The 21,520-nt window shown below is 51.2% G+C and overlaps 9 protein-coding genes across 9 annotated transcripts in view; 5 read left to right on the top strand and 4 right to left on the bottom strand.

Annotated features, from left to right (window-relative positions):
* Positions 1 to 126: 126 nt before the first annotated feature.
* Positions 127 to 3,926, top strand: CNE01990 (hypothetical protein). Its single transcript, XM_024657204.1, has 7 exons — positions 127 to 874; positions 932 to 1,517; positions 1,618 to 1,678; positions 1,897 to 2,432; positions 2,481 to 2,915; positions 2,979 to 3,348; positions 3,401 to 3,926. Exons 2-7 carry the CDS (start codon positions 1,298 to 1,300, stop codon positions 3,525 to 3,527), a joined length of 1,749 nt encoding a protein of 582 aa, XP_024512861.1. The 5' UTR covers positions 127 to 874; positions 932 to 1,297; the 3' UTR covers positions 3,528 to 3,926.
* A 423-nt stretch (positions 3,927 to 4,349) lies between these two features.
* CNE01980 (conserved hypothetical protein) lies at positions 4,350 to 8,944 on the top strand. Its single transcript, XM_024657203.1, has 6 exons — positions 4,350 to 5,186; positions 5,247 to 6,014; positions 6,123 to 6,949; positions 7,032 to 7,675; positions 7,734 to 8,358; positions 8,408 to 8,944. Exons 1-6 carry the CDS (start codon positions 4,478 to 4,480, stop codon positions 8,825 to 8,827), a joined length of 3,993 nt encoding a protein of 1,330 aa, XP_024512991.1. The 5' UTR covers positions 4,350 to 4,477; the 3' UTR covers positions 8,828 to 8,944.
* Positions 8,820 to 12,887, bottom strand: CNE01970 (conserved hypothetical protein). Its single transcript, XM_024657202.1, has 16 exons — positions 12,351 to 12,887; positions 11,910 to 12,299; positions 11,614 to 11,836; positions 11,442 to 11,555; positions 11,188 to 11,372; positions 10,855 to 11,122; positions 10,736 to 10,801; positions 10,514 to 10,649; positions 10,283 to 10,433; positions 9,976 to 10,215; positions 9,783 to 9,906; positions 9,581 to 9,726; positions 9,460 to 9,521; positions 9,169 to 9,393; positions 9,046 to 9,108; positions 8,820 to 8,989 (listed from the first exon to the last, which is right to left on the bottom strand). Exons 1-16 carry the CDS (start codon positions 12,443 to 12,445, stop codon positions 8,961 to 8,963), a joined length of 2,517 nt encoding a protein of 838 aa, XP_024512860.1. The 5' UTR covers positions 12,446 to 12,887; the 3' UTR covers positions 8,820 to 8,960.
* A 206-nt stretch (positions 12,888 to 13,093) lies between these two features.
* On the top strand, positions 13,094 to 14,663 carry CNE01960 (ribosomal protein L2, putative). Its single transcript, XM_570836.2, has 4 exons — positions 13,094 to 13,283; positions 13,333 to 14,204; positions 14,281 to 14,493; positions 14,559 to 14,663. The coding sequence occupies exons 1-4, from the start codon at positions 13,197 to 13,199 to the stop codon at positions 14,605 to 14,607; spliced, it is 1,221 nt and encodes a 406-aa protein (XP_570836.2). The 5' UTR covers positions 13,094 to 13,196; the 3' UTR covers positions 14,608 to 14,663.
* Positions 14,664 to 14,728: 65 nt separating this feature from the next.
* Positions 14,729 to 16,607, bottom strand: CNE01950 (UDP-N-acetylglucosamine transporter, putative). Its single transcript, XM_570834.1, has 9 exons — positions 16,453 to 16,607; positions 16,350 to 16,396; positions 16,126 to 16,296; positions 16,043 to 16,068; positions 15,953 to 15,989; positions 15,838 to 15,902; positions 15,516 to 15,782; positions 15,060 to 15,459; positions 14,729 to 15,007 (listed from the first exon to the last, which is right to left on the bottom strand). Exons 1-9 carry the CDS (start codon positions 16,542 to 16,544, stop codon positions 14,760 to 14,762), a joined length of 1,353 nt encoding a protein of 450 aa, XP_570834.1. The 5' UTR covers positions 16,545 to 16,607; the 3' UTR covers positions 14,729 to 14,759.
* A 173-nt stretch (positions 16,608 to 16,780) lies between these two features.
* CNE01940 (conserved hypothetical protein) lies at positions 16,781 to 17,985 on the top strand. Its single transcript, XM_570830.2, has 3 exons — positions 16,781 to 17,258; positions 17,313 to 17,456; positions 17,518 to 17,985. The coding sequence occupies exons 1-3, from the start codon at positions 16,825 to 16,827 to the stop codon at positions 17,804 to 17,806; spliced, it is 867 nt and encodes a 288-aa protein (XP_570830.1). The 5' UTR covers positions 16,781 to 16,824; the 3' UTR covers positions 17,807 to 17,985.
* Positions 17,923 to 20,553, bottom strand: CNE01930 (mitogen-activated protein kinase kinase, putative). The gene is made up of 5 exons (XM_570828.2): positions 20,126 to 20,553; positions 19,133 to 20,067; positions 18,664 to 19,080; positions 18,378 to 18,613; positions 17,923 to 18,322 (listed from the first exon to the last, which is right to left on the bottom strand). Exons 1-5 carry the CDS (start codon positions 20,268 to 20,270, stop codon positions 18,190 to 18,192), a joined length of 1,866 nt encoding a protein of 621 aa, XP_570828.1. The 5' UTR covers positions 20,271 to 20,553; the 3' UTR covers positions 17,923 to 18,189.
* An 87-nt stretch (positions 20,554 to 20,640) lies between these two features.
* The window catches only part of CNE01920 (conserved hypothetical protein), a 1,517-nt gene continuing 637 nt past the window's right edge, over positions 20,641 to 21,520 (top strand). Inside the window, exons 1-5 of the mRNA XM_024657201.1 lie at positions 20,641 to 20,771; positions 20,821 to 20,962; positions 21,043 to 21,183; positions 21,242 to 21,304; positions 21,358 to 21,520. The exon at positions 21,358 to 21,520 is cut by the window's right edge and continues 38 nt beyond it. Coding sequence (XP_024512856.1) covers positions 20,670 to 20,771; positions 20,821 to 20,962; positions 21,043 to 21,183; positions 21,242 to 21,304; positions 21,358 to 21,520 — 611 coding nt within the window. The 5' untranslated portion in view covers positions 20,641 to 20,669. The remainder of the gene's footprint in view (positions 20,772 to 20,820; positions 20,963 to 21,042; positions 21,184 to 21,241; positions 21,305 to 21,357) is intronic.
* CNE01910 (ribosomal protein, putative) overlaps positions 20,669 to 21,520 on the bottom strand; it is a 2,173-nt gene continuing 1,321 nt past the window's right edge. Inside the window, exon 4 of the mRNA XM_570824.2 lies at positions 20,669 to 21,520. This exon is cut by the window's right edge and continues 872 nt beyond it. The gene's annotated coding sequence lies outside the window, so the exon portion shown is untranslated.

The following is a 21,520-nucleotide window of genomic DNA, read 5'->3' as shown; positions in this document are numbered from 1 at the left end:
TTCCCCGCCTGGTACTATAATTGTATTATGTAATCAGTGCGGATTGAGCAACACACGTTTTGTGCCGATGCAGCCTATATGTACTTTTTCCAAAGATTCCGACACTCTCGCCCATTTGTGATCTGTCCGCCGCTTTTCCAACGGCCGCTTTTCCAACGGCTTTGCCCAGGTAAAAAATAACACACCATAAATAGATATTCAGCACCACCATCTCGTGCTCGCGGGTATTTGTCGATGCAGAGTTCTTCCGGTCATCCTGCGGTACTGCAAGTTTCTGTACTGACACCAAAAGCAGCGATAACGCCAAGGATGTAGAGCTCATTATCAAGCTCCATCGGTGATTGATACGGCCAAGGAGAGTATGGAAAAGGCCTTTTTTAGTTTATCGATACCTGAAGTAAAGGGATTAGTCGAGTTCAGCGAAACGGCAGCTCATTTTCTCAGTGAGTACAATGACATGAAATTGACTTATCTGTCTGAGAAGACAGCAAGGAGCATAATACAGCAGTAAGCAGCAATAGCCAAACGACCTGAAAAGCCACACCTTTCGGTACGTACGACGAGCCAGTTGATATTCTGTTTACGTAGTACGGACTGTATAATGGGCATTACCATATTGTTTTTCGTCCATGGCATGTTGTCTTGCTACACACTGAGCCTGTAGTACACTGAATACTGCACTTCATCGGCAGGAAGGAGGAAGCATACAAGTGGCCTGCAGCATCGCAAAAGGATGGTCGCTGATGGCAGATGCAACCAAAATGAGTCGAGGTGCCTGGACGAGTAGACGAGTAAGAAGTAGCTAGACCGGCCAGGAACAAAATGCGACGCGTCCTTCTTCCCTCAAACCTGTACCTGAAATGCGTCTCTGGTGGTGGGTTATCTTTTTTTTTGTCTTTGAGTTTTGACGATGACGGCAATGCTCGGCCAGGGCTGCAGCGGGCTAAGCAAAGGATATCGGAGTTGGCGTCCCATACATTCCGGGGCGAAAAAATTAGCTCTTCGCGCACGGCCTATGACGATCCCCTCCTTTGCTACATGCTGCTAGTCCCACACACGCGAACCACGCCCTCTTGCAAAGCCTAAATATATTTCTCTCACTCTCGTTCACATTCCCCCCCGCGTGCTAAATCTCCCTTCATCTCCAACCATCCCTCAACTCTCCCCCACCCCTCCGCCTCCAATCTCAGCAGGCTGAGATTGTCCCCGGCTCACGACCACTTGCGCAAAGCCACTATTCAACGTTTCCACGCCACTTGATTTTCTGCAAAAGCAAACCATTACTGTCTAAACCACCATGTACTGCACCCTAGCAACACTTTCTCTCCTTGCTCTTGCCGAGGCGGCTGGCCCGCACAACAGGCGTCTCGACGACCATCGACGACATTATGCTCGCATAGCCCTCTCTGGCGAAAGCGAAACGCCCCCTTTGCCTCACAATCTCCACGTCGAGGTCCCAACCAAACGTGACGGGTGCACACATGGTGGCTGGAACTGTGTCGGCTTGCAACTTCAAAGTGAGTTGAATGATGACCTGGGTTTTCATTGTTTGGCAGCAGGATGCTCGGTGTGGAACGATATGGATCAAGGGATATGATCTAACGCGTTCATTTTTAGGGTGCAACTGGGGCGACTGGATCGTCATTCAGAACTGCACAGGCGAGAATATCGTCTGCTCGTGAGTCTTTTTATTTTTACTTTTTCACTGGGCTCTTTCGAGTCTTCAAACGTCACATGCGTCTTGCTCCCATCTCCTCTTTTCTAGTTGTGGTTTGGTGGAAAAAAGCTGGCGCCCTTTGAGACGATTTTGTGATGCACAAAAACTCTTCCACCCATCCAAAGCACCAAAGCTCCTCCTTTTCGGTTCTCGGTTTCTGACACTTTGTTTTTCCGCAGGACACAAGAAGACGCCGTTGGATGTGTATGGACTTGGTTTGTGGATGACTCGACCACATCCCAAGGCGCTCAAGGTACTCCTTCAGCCACCACTTCACTGGTGTTTGATGCGAGCAGTGCCGTCAGTGCATCATATGTCTCGGCAACACCATCACAAGGTCTTGATGATGGTGAGCCGACTGGAACGGCTTCTTCGTATTACGCCACTGCTACGACCTCTACAACTGCTTCCGACAAAAATGATCAAGCCTGTGATGATGATGATGACGACGATGACGAGGTTTGTGAGGACGAAGACGCTTCTTCTACCGCATCTGGTACCTTTAACCCCGCCACCATCACGTCTTCCGCCACTTTTTCAACGTCTGATGCGCAAGGAACTCTGACTTCCCAGATTGGCGACGGGCTCTTGGCCGGGCATAAGAGCGAGTCTGCGTCAAGTAGCGACGACTGGAGAGAGACTGCCGGCAGCGACCACAAAAGTCGAACCAAGCAATGGGGCTCGTGGGGAACCTCTTCTGCTTCAGATGGATCTGGTGAGTGTGAAACGTTACGTACCGAACTGCACTTACGATAACCCTAAGCGCCTACCACCAATGCCTCCGTTTCCTACCCTGCGGCCACTGCCAGTTCTACTACTACTGCCGCGTCATCGTCCCATTCAGCACCTACCAACCTTGGCGGATGGTCAGCCCCTCACTATGTCATCTATGCAGACAGGTGGCTTAGCGCTATGCCCGACGTCTCTGAGCTCAGCTCTTTCAACCGCTTCATTTTAGCTTTCTGGGAATCCAATGGTGGAGCCGTTGACGATGTCCAAGCATGGTCGAGCTGGGACGAAGGTTACCGAAGACAGATTATTGAAGAGTATCATGATGCCGGTATCGCGATTATGATTGCTGCCTTTGGGTCTACCGACCAGCCGACGACAAGCGGTGCGGATGCCAAGCAAGTGGCTCAAAAGCTCGCCAGTTTCGTCATGGAGTATAATCTGGACGGCGTTGATATCGACTACGAGGGTAGGTCGTGGTAGAAAAAAAAAGGTCTTGAGACCGCGCGCTGACATGGGGTATGGGATGTAGACATGTCGGCTATGAACAGTGCTCAAGCGGTCTCTTGGATCGTCGAGCTCCAGATGGAGCTCCGAAATCTCCTTCCGTCGCCATACATCATCTCGCATGCGCCCGTTGCCCCCTGGTTCACTTCAGCGAATGACTACTCTGATGGTTCTTATGTCTCTATACACCAGCAGGTTGGAGACTCGATTGATTTTTACAGTGTGCAATTCTATAACCAGGGCCCGGACCAGTATGTGTCCTGTGAGACTCTTATCACTGATTCTGGGAGCGAATGGCCGTCAACTTCTGTGTTCGAAATCAACTCTCACGCCGGCGTGCCTCTCGATAAGATTGTGATTGGCAAGCCCCTTGAGCCTGGCTCCGCGTCCAATGGGTACGTCTTTTCTTTTCTTCACGTCTTCAACGCTGATGATGTGGATAAAAAGTTATATGAGTGCTTCTGATCTTCATCAGTGTGTCAGTGAGGCCAAGGAACGGGGGTGGAACGCAGGTGTCATGTTCTGGGAATGGAGTGAGGAGGCGCCCTCTGTGATGGCTACAGTCCGTGGGTGAGCATGGTGGTTCTAGGTTCCAGGTTCCAGTTCCCCGATATCTCCCTGTGCAGGCCACGGAGGGATTATTGCGACGAATGACAACGACCCATACGACTTAAGCTTGTTCCCAGTGTTGTATATCTGTCTACGACGACTTGACTATAGGTATAATTTACGTCAGTTCTTTTTTTCTGTACCCTCTTACCGAGGTCATCCGTGTTTATTTACCATCCATACACCTATACTTTTTATCTACTCTGACTGCTTTTTTTGTTATAGTGGTCGCCTCCTGTTTCGCGTTTATTTGCTGCTGTAATATCCGCCTGGGCGCGATGGATGAGCATGGATCTCGGGGAGAGGTCCGAGATGCGTATGGACGGGCGATCTGGGATCGCATGCATTGGGTTTTGACGCTCTGGAGGTCGATGTGCAAGGTTTGTGCTGCGGACGGAGTAAGGTTGTAATTTATAGTGACTGACTGCCCTGAGGCGAGGGTTATGACGAGATCCATGTTCCAGCGTGGTTTGTTGCGCGAATAACAAGACACTGTTCGTCATACCTTGCACTGCAACCGTTCTCTGCCACGCTCCCACCGCCGCCCTGCCCACCGCCGCCACCGCCATACCCGCCCCGGCCCCCAGCGCAGACAGGATACACCGCGACCCACATGCAGCACCAGCGACGCCGCCCGCGCCCGCGCCGAGATCGCCCCCCATGGCAGAGCTAGCCAAATCCACCGTCAGGTTCCAGCCGCAGCCCCCCCTCCCGCACCGCCCCCTCCACCCGTCCTCCCTCCACACCTCCATCCTTCCGTCCCCCCCCTCCTCCCCCGCCCTCGCCTCCTTCAACTCGGGCACCACAGACTCCTCCGACCCGTTGCCCGGCAGGCGCCGCCGCCCGTCCCTCCCCCACGCACATTCCCAGGACAGGAGAGTGTGGTCCGAGACACTGCCACGCACAGGAGAGTCCATGCTCGCCCACGGCAAGAGACCGTCAGCGCTCGTCGGCGGCTTCGAGACCTCCAGCGAGGAGGAGTCCTTGCCAGACGGGGCCCGCACAAGCAGCAGCGGGACCGGCATGACCACGCCACATAGACCGTCAAGCAGGGACGTCTCCCACAGCGACTCTACCTGGCGGCCTGAACCACCTTCCAAGAGATCCCAGGGCGTGGTGCTGCCGTCGTCTGCGACGGGCCAAGTGTCCAGGACGTCCGGCACTGCGCGAGAGGGGCGGCTGGACAAGCGACCCAAGCGAAAGACGTCGAAAGACACTGCTGACCGTCCTCCGTCTCGAACCTCAAGGAGGTCACCTTCGTTGAGATCACACCTCTCTGCGCGCTCGGACGGAGGTCATGCTGCTCAGAACGGTTTGGCCGCCCGCGGCCGTACAGCGTCGTCTCGCTCGCAGCATGATCCTGCCGCTCGACCAAATCGCCAAAGCTCCATGTCGTCCGCTAATTCCAAACCTGTAGACCGGCTCAAACACGGCGGTGAGAGGACAAGCAGTCCCGAAGGTAGATGGAAGGACAAGGGAAAAGGACGAGACACGACTGCAGAGAGAAATGTCGAAGAGAGTGACAGGGATCGAGAGCAACAGCCGAGCACAGCAGACACCCTTACTGAAAGTCTGGGTTTGACTGGATCCGGTCCCAATATCAAGGATGCATCTTTGAATACCGGTGAGTCATTTTATGAATACCCTGCTGTGTACATCTGACCCCGTTCTGTTTCCACAAAAGATCAAATACACAGTCTTCTCAGTGACTCTGACCTTGCATCGGCAATACGCCTGATGAATGATAACAAGGCCATATCCCCGCGAGTACCCTTCTCCAGCTGTGCTACCGATCCATACAACCATGGTACAACCTCAACAGTTGACCCTCCATCCCATGTCTCCCCCTACCTTGTCTCTGCGCCTCCTCCTTTAACCAACGATTCCCCTAATTCCCACGGTCGCGAGAGATCTGTCTCTGCGGTCAGCAGTATTTCCCCGGCTACGCCGACTACCTGGTCACCACATTTCCGATCGACATTTGAAGTCCCTGACGGCCATGGTCTTGGTGTCCAAAGGCAGAGGCAGAGGTCGGTTTCCAGGGCCAGCATGTCTGCCGAATTACCTGGCGGCCATGTCCCTTTTACACATCATTTACCGGTCGTGCCGCAAGCGGATGAGGAAGATTCTGATGACCGGAGCACACAGGCAGCTTCAGGTACCTTGGAGACTGCCCAACCGGTGCAGCAGCAGAGTTTTTTGCACGAGAATAATAATAATAAGAAGAAGAAGGGGGGTAATAATCGGAAGGGCGCCTTGAGTAGCCTGTTTCACTTTGGCCGGCGGGGTAGCAACGACTCGAATGATCGCAGCCCAAGACTTAAAGAAAAAGAGCACCTCTGGAGAACAGATAGGTATTCGGAAGAACATGCCAAAGACCGGGAAGCACGCGAGAGAGAAGAGGAGATGCGAAGAATAGAATGGGAAAGACGACAAGAAGAAATCATGCAAGGTGAGTGGGGCACTTTTGTCGTCGTTTTTTTCTGCACCTTTATCGTGGCTTACGCTTTTTTCCTTTTTCTTCTTTTCTTCTTTTCTTCTTCTTTTTTTTTCCTGGTAGATCGAAGGTATCGAGCTCTCACCCAAGTCGCAGCTCATCCAAATGCCGAACGTCTAGCCTATCGGACAGGTGCCCATCTTCGTGCATACTACCAGCACGTCTATGATTGTATCGAAAACCCTCCGCGTCTCAATTTCCCCAAGATGCTTCGCTGGTTGACAGAGACGGACAAGCAAAATGCTCTTCGAGCGCAATACTACGCCGCCTCTCATCATCAAGGTGATGCCGATCACGCTCACGAACAGCCCAACGCTAGGAGCATTGGCTCCTCATCGCGAGTCGACCTCAGTGGTTCGCAGAGATCTGTCGGGAGCGGTCGCACCCATTCCGTCTCTTCCAATCGACGATCGAACGACGTATCGCCTCAAAAACGGGTCCCAGACCTCGTCATTCCCCATCGTGGCTGGAGATATACTGTCGATGATATACAAGCCTTTCGAGACTCTGGCGGTGTGGTCAACTACTTTGTGCCCCCTAGACAGGTACGCGCCTGTAATGACGAGCTGAATGAAGAAGAGGCATCCGCGTCCCCTCAAACTGTTGCGAATCGCGTCGAGCACAGTCTCAATCGAACCTATGGCCAGAGAGCTTTAACCCCTCAAAGCCAGTCAAAGGACATTGATCGTCACCGGGATGATAACAGCTCAGCAGCTGGTAGCAGCAAAAAGGGCCACCTCCATGAATTTTCGTTGAGGACCGCGAATAATACCGCTTCCAATGTATCCCTGGCCGACATGGATCAAGGTATGCGTGAAGCCAACTTGTCGAGGTCGACGTCGTTTGACACTGGTGGAGACAAATCAATCTCGGGAAGACGGGACCATCGGGTAAATTCAATTCCCTTCGTTTTCGATTTTATTGATTTATTTATTTTGCAGGCATGTTTTTACTGATTTATTTTCGGAACAGGTATCCCATCGAAGTCATCAAAGCCTCAGTGCCGTCGGTCATTCATCTCTCAGCCATGCCCTCAAGCAGCCTTTTGAAAAGCTCAGCAGCGTTACCAAAAAACAGCGTACCATGCCCCACTTTCATCCATATGGTGATCGTGAGAGCGGCCAGACCAACGACTTTGCCCCTTCTTCCGACCACCCTGGTGTCGCCTTGTCAGGATTATCCCCGTCTCCACAGCGCGCTGGACTCGTGAGCAGAGATTCAATGGGATCTGTGACAAACAGGAGCAGCAGCTTGGGTCATGCTCGTAACAACGTTAATCGCCTAAAGGAGCCATCATTCTTCAAGCGGCACGGCCTTACTGGACACGAATCCGTGACTGATGAGGAAGGTGGTCGGCTCAAGTTGTTCATCAAAGGTACTCGTAAGATTGGGCTTGATGACCACAAGAAACGGCAAGGCAAGGATTGTACTGGGGATTTGGTCGAGTGTAGAAATGAGGAGTTGAAGGAGGCAGAAAGAATCTACGCGAGGGAACAGCAGTTTAAGAACAACCAGTTACAGGCAGAGGAAGAAAAGGCAAAGGTCACAAAGGCAGAGGAGGCCGCTCTGACAAAGATTCTGGATCTGGAGAAGGATATTTATCAGGAACGGGCACAGTGAGTCTCCAGTATTTAACTCGATACACAAGCTAAAAAAATTAACCCCTTTTGAAAGACATCTGGCCACCGCAAAAGACCGTCTGGCGATTGTCAACTCCAACATTCACATCATTGACGAATCTATGCGCCAATACCTTGCCCAGATTGATTTTGCTCGCGATGAAGCGAAAATCAGCATGGACCTGGAAACGGATTGGTCAATGGTCGAACCGCTCTATACAAAGTACAACAGGCGCCGCTCTGTAGAATCTGACGAGCTTCGGGATACTGTTCCTCCCCTTCGTTCTTTCGGTAGCGGGGATAGCAACTCTGACGGCGGTCGGTCGCAATCAGGTCCTGTGGCTCGTCGAAATCGTTTTCAAACTAGCTCCCGCTCTGGATCTGGTCCGATGCCTAAGCGCACGCTCTCCTTGCAGAATTCGATTGCCTTGCACCATATAGACCCCTTGCAAGCCCGCCACCACCCCCGTCGAACATACCTTGCACCTGATGGCCTGACCAGAGTGGATCCAGTCAGGCACGCCGAGCTTATGATCGCGTTTGGTAAAAAGCGGGAAGAGGAAGTGGGCAAGGAGAAGGAGGATATGGCCAAGGAGATGGAGAAGATGATTGGACAAATTGAAGCGATGATCAGGCAAAAGGAAGAGGTTAGACATTGGGTGGCGGATGTCCTCGAAAGAGTAGGTATCGGGAATCCAGCAAGGGTATTAATGCTAACATTTAGTACAGGTTGGAAACGCCAAGACACAGCTTGAAAGGTTCCGGAGTCAGGAAAATTCATTCTTGGATATTGTTCACTTTGCTGAGCAACGTGACCGACTGGTGGACAGTATTACGAAAGGCTTAGGCTTCACCATACGCGTGGCCTGGTACGTTTTCCAGTGGATCAAGGTCCCGTGCAAGATAATCAAAATGTTTTTCCACCCGATATGGTTTATCGCCACCCTCATCTTCTCGGTCTTAAGCTTGCCGTGGACGGCTTTGAAACAGGTAACCGGACGTGACAGTCCAAATTCGATTGATGCTTCAGAGGATCCCGCAGTCGGTCGTCAACGAAGGCGGAGGGGAATATCGGTAATGTGGTTGACGGGAAGTGCTCTATCATGTGTGATTGCCATGTTTTTTTGGTACTACGGTACAGACGGCTGAGCAAAATAGCATATCTGATTTTGTGTGGTATATAGATAGAATCTGGAATTTATTAACTGTTTTGGTATCTAATGTCACGACTTGTAACGATTGCAAATGAACCGCGTGCAAACGATGCCCAACACTTTATTTCTTACTCCATTACCTTTACCGCTTTCCAGACTACGTCCTATCAGCGGATACCTAGTAGAGATGGACCTGAAACAAGCAAGACTCACAGCTGGCGTACATGTTAACGCGGTCTATGGCCTCTTGATTCTCGCGAATATCTATCGGTTGAACTAGTTGCTTTTAGCAAACAGACAGCTCTTGAGGCTGGACACGACATATATATCACTCACCCTTGAGACCAGCAGCTTCAAATCTCTGTCTGTACCAGGGCCTCTTGGCCGCACTTCGCCAAACCGCTATACCCCCAACCTTTAACACTCTTTTCATTTCGAGTATTTCATAGTCCAATTCAGCACGGAGGTGTTCGAGTGCTTTCTCTGGAGTCGCTTGAAGCGTATCTAGCGCTGTTGAATTTCCTTGGGGAAGTGGGGTGCCAGGTGGAATAGGGTCGAACCCTATGAAAACGGCGTGTTATTGAACCGGGCGGTAAAGGTGGTAGGGTGTCAAACAGCTAAACTCACAGTCCATTGAATCCATGACGATGATTTTGGTGAGCGACTCATCGGGAAGACCCCTCAAAACGCTGGCATTATCTGTCAATACATGCAACGCTGGCGAATCTATAACGGCGATAAAACTCACTTGAGAATAGTATCCGTGTGCAGCTTGAACGCATCTGTACTTTTGCTGTTCTTGAGAGCTTTAAACCCTTCAGGTTTGAGAAAAGCGGGACATGATGTTCTAGTGTACCTCCCATTCAAGCAAAGGAGGAAGAAATAGTTGTCATCCTATGGTGTAAAATATGTCAGATAACTCAAAAGTATACGTTAAAAGTCCCACGTACCTTGAGAGTAGAAAGCGTGGGGATGGGGTCCAAAGTCGCCTTGACGTAATCTTCCACGCTCCCATCCTGTAAGAAGCAATTCATCTGATTTTGTGGAACACCCAAAGCATGCCAATTGAAGAGTCTAAGGCTCTGTGTTAAGTCTCAAATCATACTCATGAATGGGTAAGAATTGAAGCCAAACCACACTTACGGATTACCAAGAAACAGTTTGACCATCACCTTGTTCAAGAAAACGGGTCTAATCTTCTTTTGCCAAATCCTTTCCTGTTCAGCCGTCGAAGTCGCCTGACACAAGCGCTTGACATCCCCTCTAACACCAGCGATAAAGAATGCAATCTGGGCGAGACGGAGAGCCCAGCCGCTGTAGCCTCGAAAGTAGAAATTGCGTGAGAACTGAGACGTATGGGTTTTCCAATAAGCGTAGGCGTGTCTTTGTAAACCCCCCAACCATGTTAGAGAAAGATGTAGCTTTTTATTTTAGGACGGGGGGGACTTACGAAGACAAGAAGGGAGATAGCTTGGTAGTCAAAAGCTTGTCAAACTCTGGGTGGCGGCCTTCACCAAAAATGAGCCAGAAATCATTGTATTCCAATGCCTGGATAGCTGCAAGTTTGAGCTCTAAAATGTGACCTTGACACGGGTTCATATCTATCATCGTAAAGAATTCATCTTGGTCAGGGTTTTGGATGATGTAAAGGATTGATGAGAATTTAATGAATAATACTGACCGACGGCGTGGATCCTCGCAGGTTTGGCCGTCAAGGCGTAATGGAGCACATTGTCACCTGCAGAGGTGATGGCAAGGATGTGGTCATCTTTGTTGATGTTCAATTTCTTGACGTCCACCGCCGGATCTTCCCAAGTCTATTTGAGTCAACACATGCAAAAAAGTTAGTTTCGGGTGGTGTGGTATTTGGGATCAAGAACCCCCCCCCCGGCGCTCGACTGACCCATCCGTAAATGTGAGTCCTGAATTGCTCGTGGATTTTTTCTTCAAGGTAAGGTATCCTCCATGCCTGTGTCTCCATCAGTTTTCTCCATCCAACAGAACCAAAAAAAAAATACCGACCTTTCTCAGATGGTAGTGAAACGGGCTTAGAGGAGCACCGACTTCAAAAATTGTTTGAGTCGCCTGTGCCGCACTCGGTCCTAGAACTAATTCTGGCATTTCCAGCATGGGTGAAGGAGAGCCAAATACAGATGGAGAGTTGGTAAAAGGCGAGGTAGGGGTGAGGAGGCCGAGGTCGCTTTGGCCGAGACGATTACCGGCTTCCAAAGTAAACGATTTGGCGGACGCAGAAGCATCTCGTTGTCGTGAGCAACCCAAGAAGACATAGCTGATTTAATATGTCAATCTATCCAATTTTTCCCCTCAAGCCAAAAAGGTTTATAGGGGACATACTAGGGGATTTGTATGAACCAAGTGTTCAAAAAGTTGTTCCGCGCATTGTACGTCTTGATGGTGCCCATTTTGTATTCCAGGTACTCTCGTCGAGACCCGTGAAGATGAACGCCATCGAGGTCGAACCAGCACTCCCAGAACCATTTTGAGAACCAAGATACACGTTTGCTCGCTGTACCGATTGCCTATGTATAAAGAAAGTTATTAGCTGACCATCTGATAGTGATAGTCAAAAAAAAAGGGAGAGGGCTTACGCGTTCCTTGTTACCTACTTCTCGCGAAGTGTAAAAGTCGACAACGGCCATCAATCCCCTTTGAGTATCAAGAACTTGATCACATCTATCCAAGACTTGGTAAAAGGGAGGTATCTGTGTAGGAAACAATCAGTTCATCGGGAAGAAAAGGTCGAAATGTCTGAAAACTTGCCATGGAGAGCGAATAGCTCATGGTGATCGCCGTCAGACTTCCCCTCGGATCCACTGCCCCGCTCTCCCACTCTGGCAAAACAAACCTACTAGCATCTTGGCACAAGACGTGGACATTCTTCCACCCCCTTGCCTTGATTCTGGCCCTGGCCACTTCCAAGAGGGGTTCACATAGGTCGATGATGTATATCGCATCAAAGTAGGTCAATGGAAGATACTCATCCCTATGGCAAGGTTTCAGGTTTTAGTCACAGTTTTCAAAACGTTTTTGACTTGTACAAGACGCAAAAGACGTACATCTTTTCAATGTTCCAACCGGTACCGCCTCCCAAATCCACCCATATCCTCGGTTTGGAGGGTGCACTAACGGGAAGCCTCACCATAGGCTGAGCTTTGAGATGGGCAGCCAACAGCTGAAGCATGGTCTCTCTACCCTTGAGGAGCTGGGAGCGTGTCGTGTCATATAAATCGGCTTGCCCGGCGTAAAACGCCTCGAGGTGGTCTTTCTGGTCTCGACTACCACGGTGTAAAAAGGGCTTGAAGAAGCAATTGTACATGAACCTGAGCGGAATGTGCAGGGCTGGCCACAGGCCAAGGGTAAGGGCTATAGAAGAGAGGAAGACGAGAGCATAGCCCAAGGAAGATCGGGAAAGAGGGACCAAGGTGGTGAGCAGAGATTTGAGTGGTCTGGTAACCATGTTAGTTGATCTACTGTTCGGAATGTAGCAAGGGACTCACTGTAGATAGAGGATCATCGCGCCGGCCGAAAGAATGAGAAGTATGTGCGGTAAGGCGATAGACCCGGAATGAGCCGTGGCGAGGACGATAGCCATGATGCCAGTCTAGAAGATTAGAATGGCCTATGCGTCTGAAAATTGCCTCAATACAAGAAAAGAATAGGATCAGGGACAGACATGCATTCTGACTCGCCAGCCTATAAGTATGGGACGTGGCTCGATGAACGGGTGAAGGATTAGTACTGCTAGCTCAGACCCACCGGATGCGGACCTCCACTGGCGGCTAGCAAATGTGCCGGGCAAACTAGCGGCAGGCATAGCAGCAGGGTGCATTGCGGCTGACAAAGGGCGGCATGAACGTGCTTGTGAATGGTCGAACGTGGCTGGCTGTTGCGACTGTGCTGCACTGTCGAGTTTGCCTGTGTTTTGATTGCGCCGTGATTTATGCTGGCCTTGGGGCTTCGAGCTGCCAGCATGCCTCCGTCTTGGGGAATAACAGGACAAGGCCGCGGTCCTACCGGAAGTCCTTGTTTGGCACTGAACTCAAGAACGACGACAGACTAATAAGCAAAGGATGATTCGCAGAATAAATAACAGGGATGCGGTGACGGCCGCCTGCCACATGGTCTGCACGCGAGTTTTCGGGTGGAAAGTCGAAAGTCTGGGTGCAAGTGTTTCCAGTGTCTTGCCTCTGCCCATCCCCTCCCCCACCCCCCCGATGCCCGCCCTGCACCGCCCCGCCCTCTCCGCCGCCCGGGCCCTCCGCCGCACAGTCCGCGCGCGCATCCCGAGCGCCCTCGCCGCCCGCTACTCGACCGGCGCACCCGGTGCAGACGAAAAACAACAAATGATGTTCGGCGGTCCCCCCCCCACGAAAAAGGACGAGGGCGCAATCCTGAAGAGATACACCGGCCCAGGCTTCCCCTTCATCCCTGTAAGCCCCCCTCCCCCCTCCCCCGCCCGTGCTGAACCCGTGACCACAGTCCCTGCGCCACGTCGTCTACCCCTTCCACCCCCACCTCCACAAAGGCGGCCCCGTCAAGGAGCTCACCGTGCCGCTCCGTCGCAAAGGCGGCCGGGGCAACGACACCGGCCAGATCGTCACCCGTCACCGCGGTGGTGGGCACAAGCGCCGGATCCGTATCGTCGATTTCCATCGTCGCGCGTCCGGCGAGCACAGAGTCATCCGCATCGAGTATGACCCTGGGCGATCTGCCCACATCGCCCTCATCAGGAAGCAGGGTTCGACGTCTACCCTGAGCGCTGAGCAGGCAGAGGAGAGCTTGGCCGAAGGCGGTCACGACAACGAAGCCGTCAAGGGCGGCTGGAGCTACATCATTGCTCCTTTAGGACTGAGAGCTGGCGATGTCGTAGTTTCCTACCGAAGCGGCATACCGGAAAAGCTGATCCAACAGTGTGACATGACTTCCTCGATGTACGGCTCTACGCTTCCCAGCGGCGAAACCGACGCCGTCTCTCCCCCTCGTAAATCTCGAGCGACCGACACCCCAGAAATGCGCCGTGCGCTCGGTATGCTCCGTACCGTCACTCTCAAACCCGGAAACGTCCTCCCTCTCTATCTCATCCCTCCTGGTATGCAAGTGCACAACATCTCGCTTACCGTTGATGGCAGGATGCAGCTCTGTCGATCAGCAGGCACTTTTGGCCAGGTCGTCTCTCACCAAGGCAGCGACGGTCGATCTATCGGTGGCTCCGATGTTCTCACAATGGGCGGTGGTTTCGATGAGGAGGGTAATCGGGTGCCCAAGAAGGGTTTCGTGTTGGTCAAGCTGCAAAGCGGTGAAGTGAGAAAGTTGGATCCTGGATGTGTCGCCACCATCGGTGTGGTTAGCAAGTACGTCCATGCGTCTCCCTTTTTTAAAGGACCCAACTGACAGCTCCTTTTTTTTCTTCTTTTCTTTTTACTGCAGCAAAGAGCACCAGTTCCGACAACTCGGTAAGGCCGGTCGAAACCGCTGGCTCGGTCGTCGACCCCACGTCCGTGGTGCGGCCATGAACTCTGTCGACCACGCCCACGGTGGTGGTCGAGGTAAGAGCAAGGGTAACAAGCACCCCAGGAGTATCTACGGTACATTGCAGCACGTCAGAACGAGGAGGCCCAAGGACAAGGACGGGAACAAGGCGTACGTGTATTCATGTTTGGACCTGACAACCGTGAATCGGGATGCTAATTTGTTTCGTATTGCAGTGTTGTTACCGAGCGACCAAGAGGAAAGCAGACAGCGGCCAAGCACTAGACCATCTTTCTTTTTTTCTTTTCGGATGCATTGTTACCTTTCACTGGATACATGGACTTGGCTACCTTTCACTGGACACATGGACTTGGCATTTACAAACGAACGAGCGATGGAAGATTCATCATGACTCTATACATGTCTACAAACAATAATCATCGGCTTTTCGTTGCACTTTTCTCCATGACAGACCCTTCCATAGGGCTTTGGCGATACCTCAGACCGGCTGATACCAAAGGATCGGACTGCTGGTTTGATCCATTCCCTCCGTCGCCTTCTTTCTGCTCAACAATGATAGGCCGAGGTCGTGAAGAGGTTTTGATCGTTGGTGTCTTATCTTTATCTGAAGCGGATGGTCCTAGACCTTTGGGACCGGGGGCGAGGGAGTAGAGGATGGTGCCCACTGAGTGAGAAATAAGCATGTTTCGCCTTTGAGCAATAAAGAAAACACTTGCATAACACCATCGCACCACCGACGACCAAGCTCCATGTCAGTCCGCTCCCATAATACCAAACACTGATAGCCAGACTGACTGCCTTTCTCACCGTCAACACCAAGTTCACCGTCACCGAATTCACCCTCGTCGTCAACCTGTTCACGCCCCTGACACAGAGACCTTGAGTGATGAGGTTGAGAGCGAGAGCAAACATGGCGGAAGGAATGAGAAGCTCGTGCCAGTCAAAGTATTTGGCGGACGAAAAAGAGGTTGGATTTTCAGTGAAGAGGGCAGGGAAAAGGGAAGCTGAAGGTCGAGGAATGGATAGTAAAGTGAGAGATGGAGAGGAAGTATAGGCGTTGTATGTTTGGATAAGGTCGGAATAGAAGGGTGTAAAGAGAGGGAGTGAGAGAAAGTGCTGTAGGGATTCGATTAGCGATGTGAGATGTAAAATCCATATTTACGAAAACTCACGCCATAGAATAATGCTTCTTTCCACTGCTTCCCATACATACGATAAGTATGCTCCTGATACAGCCCCAGGAGTGCAGATAGAAAAAGAGCAGCGGCAAGGATAGCTATACCTGCCAGGTAGTCCCGCTCATGGGCCATCCAAGAAGTTGGTCGGACGACTGATTCAGTCGTACTTGCCGATACTGTGCCACTTGATCGGGACGGTTGTCGATGGGGGGCGGAAAGGGTAGCGATGACGATGCCGATGGTGATGAGCAACCCAGCAAGCTATAGATAGAACAAAAGGAAGTTAAATGCTGGCCATGATGCGTTTGTTTCTCACCATCTGGGCTATTGAATATCTCCGCTTCCCAATCACCCTCCCAACGACCATCGATACGCAAAGACCTATGAATGGTAGTCAGTTGGGCTACACCTATCACGAACATTGTACTGACCACCACTCCGAAAAATAATGTGAATGGTTACAGGAATCTATGGAGCGTTTTAGTAATCATTGCGAGATACCTACTTATACCACTGCCTACCTTTAAGCCGAACGCGTAATTGTTCACTGCACGAAATGAGCTGGCAAACAGCAACACACACACACACACAGAGGCACACTTACTCAAGCTGACGGCAAAGAATAAGATCACCTGTATTATCCAGCGTTTCAGAGGTACATTCCGTGTCTTGAGCTTGGGATAAAGTATTCCTGATCTGCTTCGGGCCAGCTCGACTTGCGATGAAAGGTTCTGTAGAGCGACAAAGACAAATTGGGAGAATGTAAGGAATGTGCCTGCAGCGTCTTAGTACTTGCCGGATCCCCACGAGGTCGAACGGGCAATTTACCAGATTTGGGATGGTCCTTGAGGACTCCCTCCAATGCCCATACGTTGCTATTGTGAGGATGAGTTGGTGCAGACAGTCGAGGCGCTTCGAAAAATATACTTACGAGCAGCAGCCACCAAAGACGAGGGAGAGGATCATGAACCATTCGCCGGCAGTGGTCTGGAGGAATGAGGATATGAGACCCGGGTCTTTCATTGTGACTAGCAGTTGAGAGACCTCTGTAAGTGTCAGGATATCCTCTCTGGAACAATGTCGCTGCTATGGACTGTAATGTCTGGATAAATATAACATGAATGGAAGGCGCATCACTGGCGGATTCGCGTCATGACAAACAAGACCGGACATCACCGCTTCCCGTTCCCGTTCCTCGCTCTGTTCCTTAAATTAACGTAGACGTTTATATTTATACAAGAATTGACCGACATTTATCGACGACTTTCATTTCATCTCATTTCCGCAATCTCCGCTCTCCGCCATGGCCCCCGCCCTCCCCCTCCCAGAATACTTCACCCTCCTTATATACCTCGCCATCCTCCTCATCGCGGCATTCACATCTCTCCCACACTCCACATCCTACTTCCTCTCCGCTCCCCTCGCCCAATCATCCTCAGCAGACAGACCAGAACACCCATTCCTCACACCCATAACCTCAAGGCCACTCATCACCATGGCCTGGGATGTTATCGGGGTGGGAATGATAATGTTCTGGTGGGGAGGAAAGATGAAGGGCTGGTGGGAGGGTAAGTCCGTCGCCAAGAAAGAAGAGATCGTCGGTGAAAGCGATATGGAGGAAAGGACAAGGAGGACCACAAAGATGTTTGCGAGGTTCAAAGAAGCCGGGATGGCCACTGCAGGCATGGCTTTGGTCTATTATCTGTTTCTTTTCCTCATGGGAGCGCCTCTTAACAGGTAAGTCTCCTCTGTGTCAAGGACCTTTGCGGGGTCGTTGCTGACTCGCTTCAGCTATTTCTCTCACTCTCTTCTTTTGGCTTTACATTTGTCTATACTCACAGTGTGGACGCCGGTGTACACGTTGGGTATCCCATCAATGTACGATCAAGGAATCTATGCCCGGTTCCGCATGACTCGTCTCTTCTGCCAGTTCCAGTAAGCACATTCTTCTCCAGATAACCCCGCATTTGCCCTCATCGTCTTCTGTTCTTCCCAGGCCCGAGAATCCCATAGAGCGCGCGCTCGTTTACCCTGTTATCGGCACCTTTGTTGGTGCATGGATCGGCGCCATTCCCATCGCACTTGATTGGGACCGTCCTTGGCAAAGCTACCCATTGACTGTGGCGTTTGCTTCCATTCTTGGCTTCATCGTCGGTGGTTTCGCTTCTTGGACACACTCTGTCGGGGAAGATATGTACAAAGAAGTCAGCGCTGGGGGGAATATAAAGGAGAATGAGAAAGCGGGGAAGAAGAAGAACAAGAAGAAGAAGAGCATTGCAGCGTAGTGCATATAGGTACATTTCTTTGAAGATCAATCATTTCTTCCAGCGCCAGTGCTGTATGTTGACCCACAAAACTGCAACGTTTTCCAAACAAGGACAGAACATATGCTATGCATTTGAGACGACTTTAATGATATATACAAGCACAGATATAAATAGGATTTATGAACATTCGTTGCGACATGACTCTGGGCATATTACTTGTATCGTAAGAGACTGGTGTATGCGTGTATGCGAAGCACAGAAAACTGTCAATGCGAGATCCGCGTGAGGCAGGTATTAAGCTAGCAATCGTACGTATCTGCTGGAGGCCAATAAAAACAAACACCCATCAAGGGCGCGGGGACAATTTTGGATGGGCATATGGCGCCCCCCCTTTTTTTTTTCTATGATAGAGGCCAGTTGCAAAGGGCTGCTACCCATTTGGCCATGTTCACCTTTTTAGCTTCACTGGCGACAATGAAGGGATGCTGCAGTAGTTGCCAAGGGTAGGGCCTATCTGTTCCCGATCTTATCAAGCTGGATATATTTCTTTTAGCATCGTATCTTGCTCCCTCAATGAAGATGAACTTGCCATTGTCCCATGAAATCTTTGATAGGCTCGCTCCACACCCTCCCCACACTTAGATCATCGATCATTACCGGTACGGGTGCCGTCACAATGTATGACAATAACTCTATAGGTGCTACTGATTGATTTTCGCCCTCGGGAGGAAATGGGAATCGGAGGTGGGCGATCTCGTGCAAGGTCATGCCGAGAGACCAAACGTCCGCCTTGATCGAGTAAGGCTTGTTTTGTATTCTTTCAGGCTAATTACGACATCAGCTATTCGGTTTGATGTACCAAAGGGGTTACTTACGGCCATGTAAAAGCTTGTCCCAGTAAAAGTCCCCGCCAAAGACTCTACCAGCTCTCCACTGACTCCAAAATCACAAAGCTTGACGGCCCCCTGTCGAGTGATAAGGATATTGGAGGGTTTGATGTCTCGGTGAACGATCCGCCGTTGGTGGAGATAGTCAAGACCTTTCAACACCGAAGACGCAACTCTACCCAGGACATGTTCGGAACACCTCATACTCTTCTTCTTCATCTTACCCAGAAGACTATCCAGACTGCCGGCTTCGCAGTACTCCATGAGAATTCCTATTGATGAATCATGATCCGCCAAGAAAGATCCATAATGTTCCACAATAAACGGCGAAGCGCAAGAGTTAAGAATCTCTAGTTCACGAAGGAGCTGCTTGTGCACCATTGGGTTCGAGGTTCGAGTGATAACCTGCAGTCAGTGGTTAATGGTAGTCATGACAGAATCCAATGGTTGTCCTTACCTTCTTGGCCATAATGCGACCTGTGGCTCGGTCCTGTACCATATCCACTGAGCCACCAGTCCCTTCACCGAGCCTTCTCATCATTACCAGTCCTTCAGGATCAAATACTGGTGATTCCTTTTGCTCGTTCACCTCTTCTGCTGCTCGCGGTAGATCCAGACTTTGTCTTGCAGATCCTCCAGATAGGCTAGCAGACGGTGATTCACGCCTTGAAGCTGCGTTATACAGTGATGCCGAATCTGACCGATCACGTCCTGCGGTAGCCCGGCTACTATCGCTCATCAAGCTGCCTGCTCGGCTCCTCGCTCCTCCTCTATCGGACCCAGTTTCAAACCGGTTTCGAGATAATGCTTGTCTAATATCCTCCGTCATGGCACTGATCGCATCACCTCCAGGTCCAATCAGACCGTTACCCACACACCCGTAACCATACGATGATTCTCCTTCATCATAGTCCCTTCCGCGAGCTTGTAGTGTGGGGTTCGCATCTTCGGAAGATGTAAGTGAAAGGGAAGACAGACTTAGATTCAAGCCTCCTCCAGCAGGACGTCCAGGCGTCGGCGTCTTCAGTTCAGAGGATAATGCGTCGGTATCGTCCGGCAGTTCAAGAGGGTAGTCGTGCTCGGTGGAGAAGCCCGGTCCGACGGAGCTGGCTCCTGGAATGGAAAGTTTTAAGCTTGGTGTGTTTCTCTCCCCATATCCTCTAGCAGAATGAGCGTTCAAGAGTGCTGGCCTATTGGGAGGAGCTGGGGACGCTGAAGAAGGAGCAGAGCTTGACGAAGCAGGAATAGTCGGGGTAAGCGGGGTCAGAGATAGTTTAGGGCGAGACGACGACGAAGGGGTTGGAGAAGGGCGCATCGGACGGAGAGCAAGAGATGGAAGAGAGGCGGGCTGATGCCATCCTCCCTGGCCTGCTTGGTCAACATGCATACCGGCTGGATCCCATTCACGTCAGTTGATCTGCCCATCAACTTGATGATATTCTGCACTTACGGACGTTGTCCGGAGGTATACTGAGCTTTGGCACACCACCCGCCCCGGTTGGCCTGGCTGGCCCACCGCTTTCAGGTCGAGTGCCAGGGTTGGGTCTGGCGCCTCCGGGCTTTTTGCCTTTAGATGGCGCAACAGTATTATCCATGTTTTTCTGGCGAAGTATTATCGTTCCATGAGATGTGGAGGGAGATTTTATGGGGCCGAGTTATGTGTGTGCACGAGAAAAAGGCGGGCGAAGCGAGATGTGGGTATGTGGATTCGTGGATTTGCGGAAGGGCGATGCGGAGGTGTACGTGCGGCGAGGGGGTCGTGTGGCCGTGTATGTAGCTTTGTGTTGAATGAGTGGCGGGGCGGATGGCGTGCACGCAGGGAGCGATGGCGTGGAGAGGGTGTCTGATGGGGAGCACGGGGTGTTTGATGGCGAGGAAGAAGTGGCAGTCGAGAGATGATTGGGGAATGACGCACAAGGCTGAGGATTATTTTTGTTATTACCGAGTGGATTTTGCCCGAGTGACTTTTGTATACATCTCCATACTCCACCATAATGCAGCGTCCTCTCCTCCCCTTCGCCTCTCTCCGCCCGCTCCTCCGCCCACAGAGGACTCTACATGTCTCTGCCCGGGTGCGCTCCCATGAAAACCCGCTCGTACGTCCACCTAGCCCTCGCCAGCAGCCACTGACAGCGCCGTCCATAGGGTATCCCGAAACGCAATCCGAACCCGCCACCCACCATCCCCAGAAGAGGAGCACCTCCCCAGAAATCTAAAATAAGAGGCGTCAAGCAAGTCGTCGTCGTCGCAAGTGGTAAAGGTGGAGTGGGCAAAAGTACTGTCGCCGGTGAGTCCCTCCTTCTTGTCCCAAAGAGCAATGAATGCCCTCGTCAAGTGTAATTCATCATTGACAACTATCCTACAAAGCCAATCTCGCTCTCTCTTTGCTCAACACTTCTCCATCCGACCGCGCACCAAAGGTCGGACTTCTCGATCTGGACATATTTGGCCCATCAGTGCCGAAATTGATGGGTTTGGAGAATGCCGGCGATCCAAGACTTAGTGATGGTATGTATTTGCTCGCTATAAGAGCAACACGAGGAAGGCTGATAAGAGTACATTGAAGAAAACAAACTTTTGCCATTACAAAATCATGGAGTCAAAACCATGTCTATAGGCTACCTTCTCCGTAAAGTCGCTTCGTTACCTACATCAGTTCCCTCCAGCTCATGAAAATGCTAGCTCCCAATCCCGAAAACGACTCTCCCGTCGTCTGGCGAGGTATGATGGTAATGAAGGCTGTCCAGCAATTACTTTTTGACGTTGACTGGACATCTCCTAATGTGAATGGAAGCAAGGAAGATTTAGACGTGCTGGTGATCGATATGCCGCCTGGAACGGGCGA

Source organism: Cryptococcus neoformans, assembly GCF_000091045.1.
Source record: "Cryptococcus neoformans var. neoformans JEC21 chromosome 5 sequence".
NCBI classification, from domain to species: Eukaryota; Fungi; Basidiomycota; class Tremellomycetes; order Tremellales; family Cryptococcaceae; genus Cryptococcus; species Cryptococcus deneoformans.
This window is presented reverse-complemented; position numbering and strand designations above follow the sequence as displayed.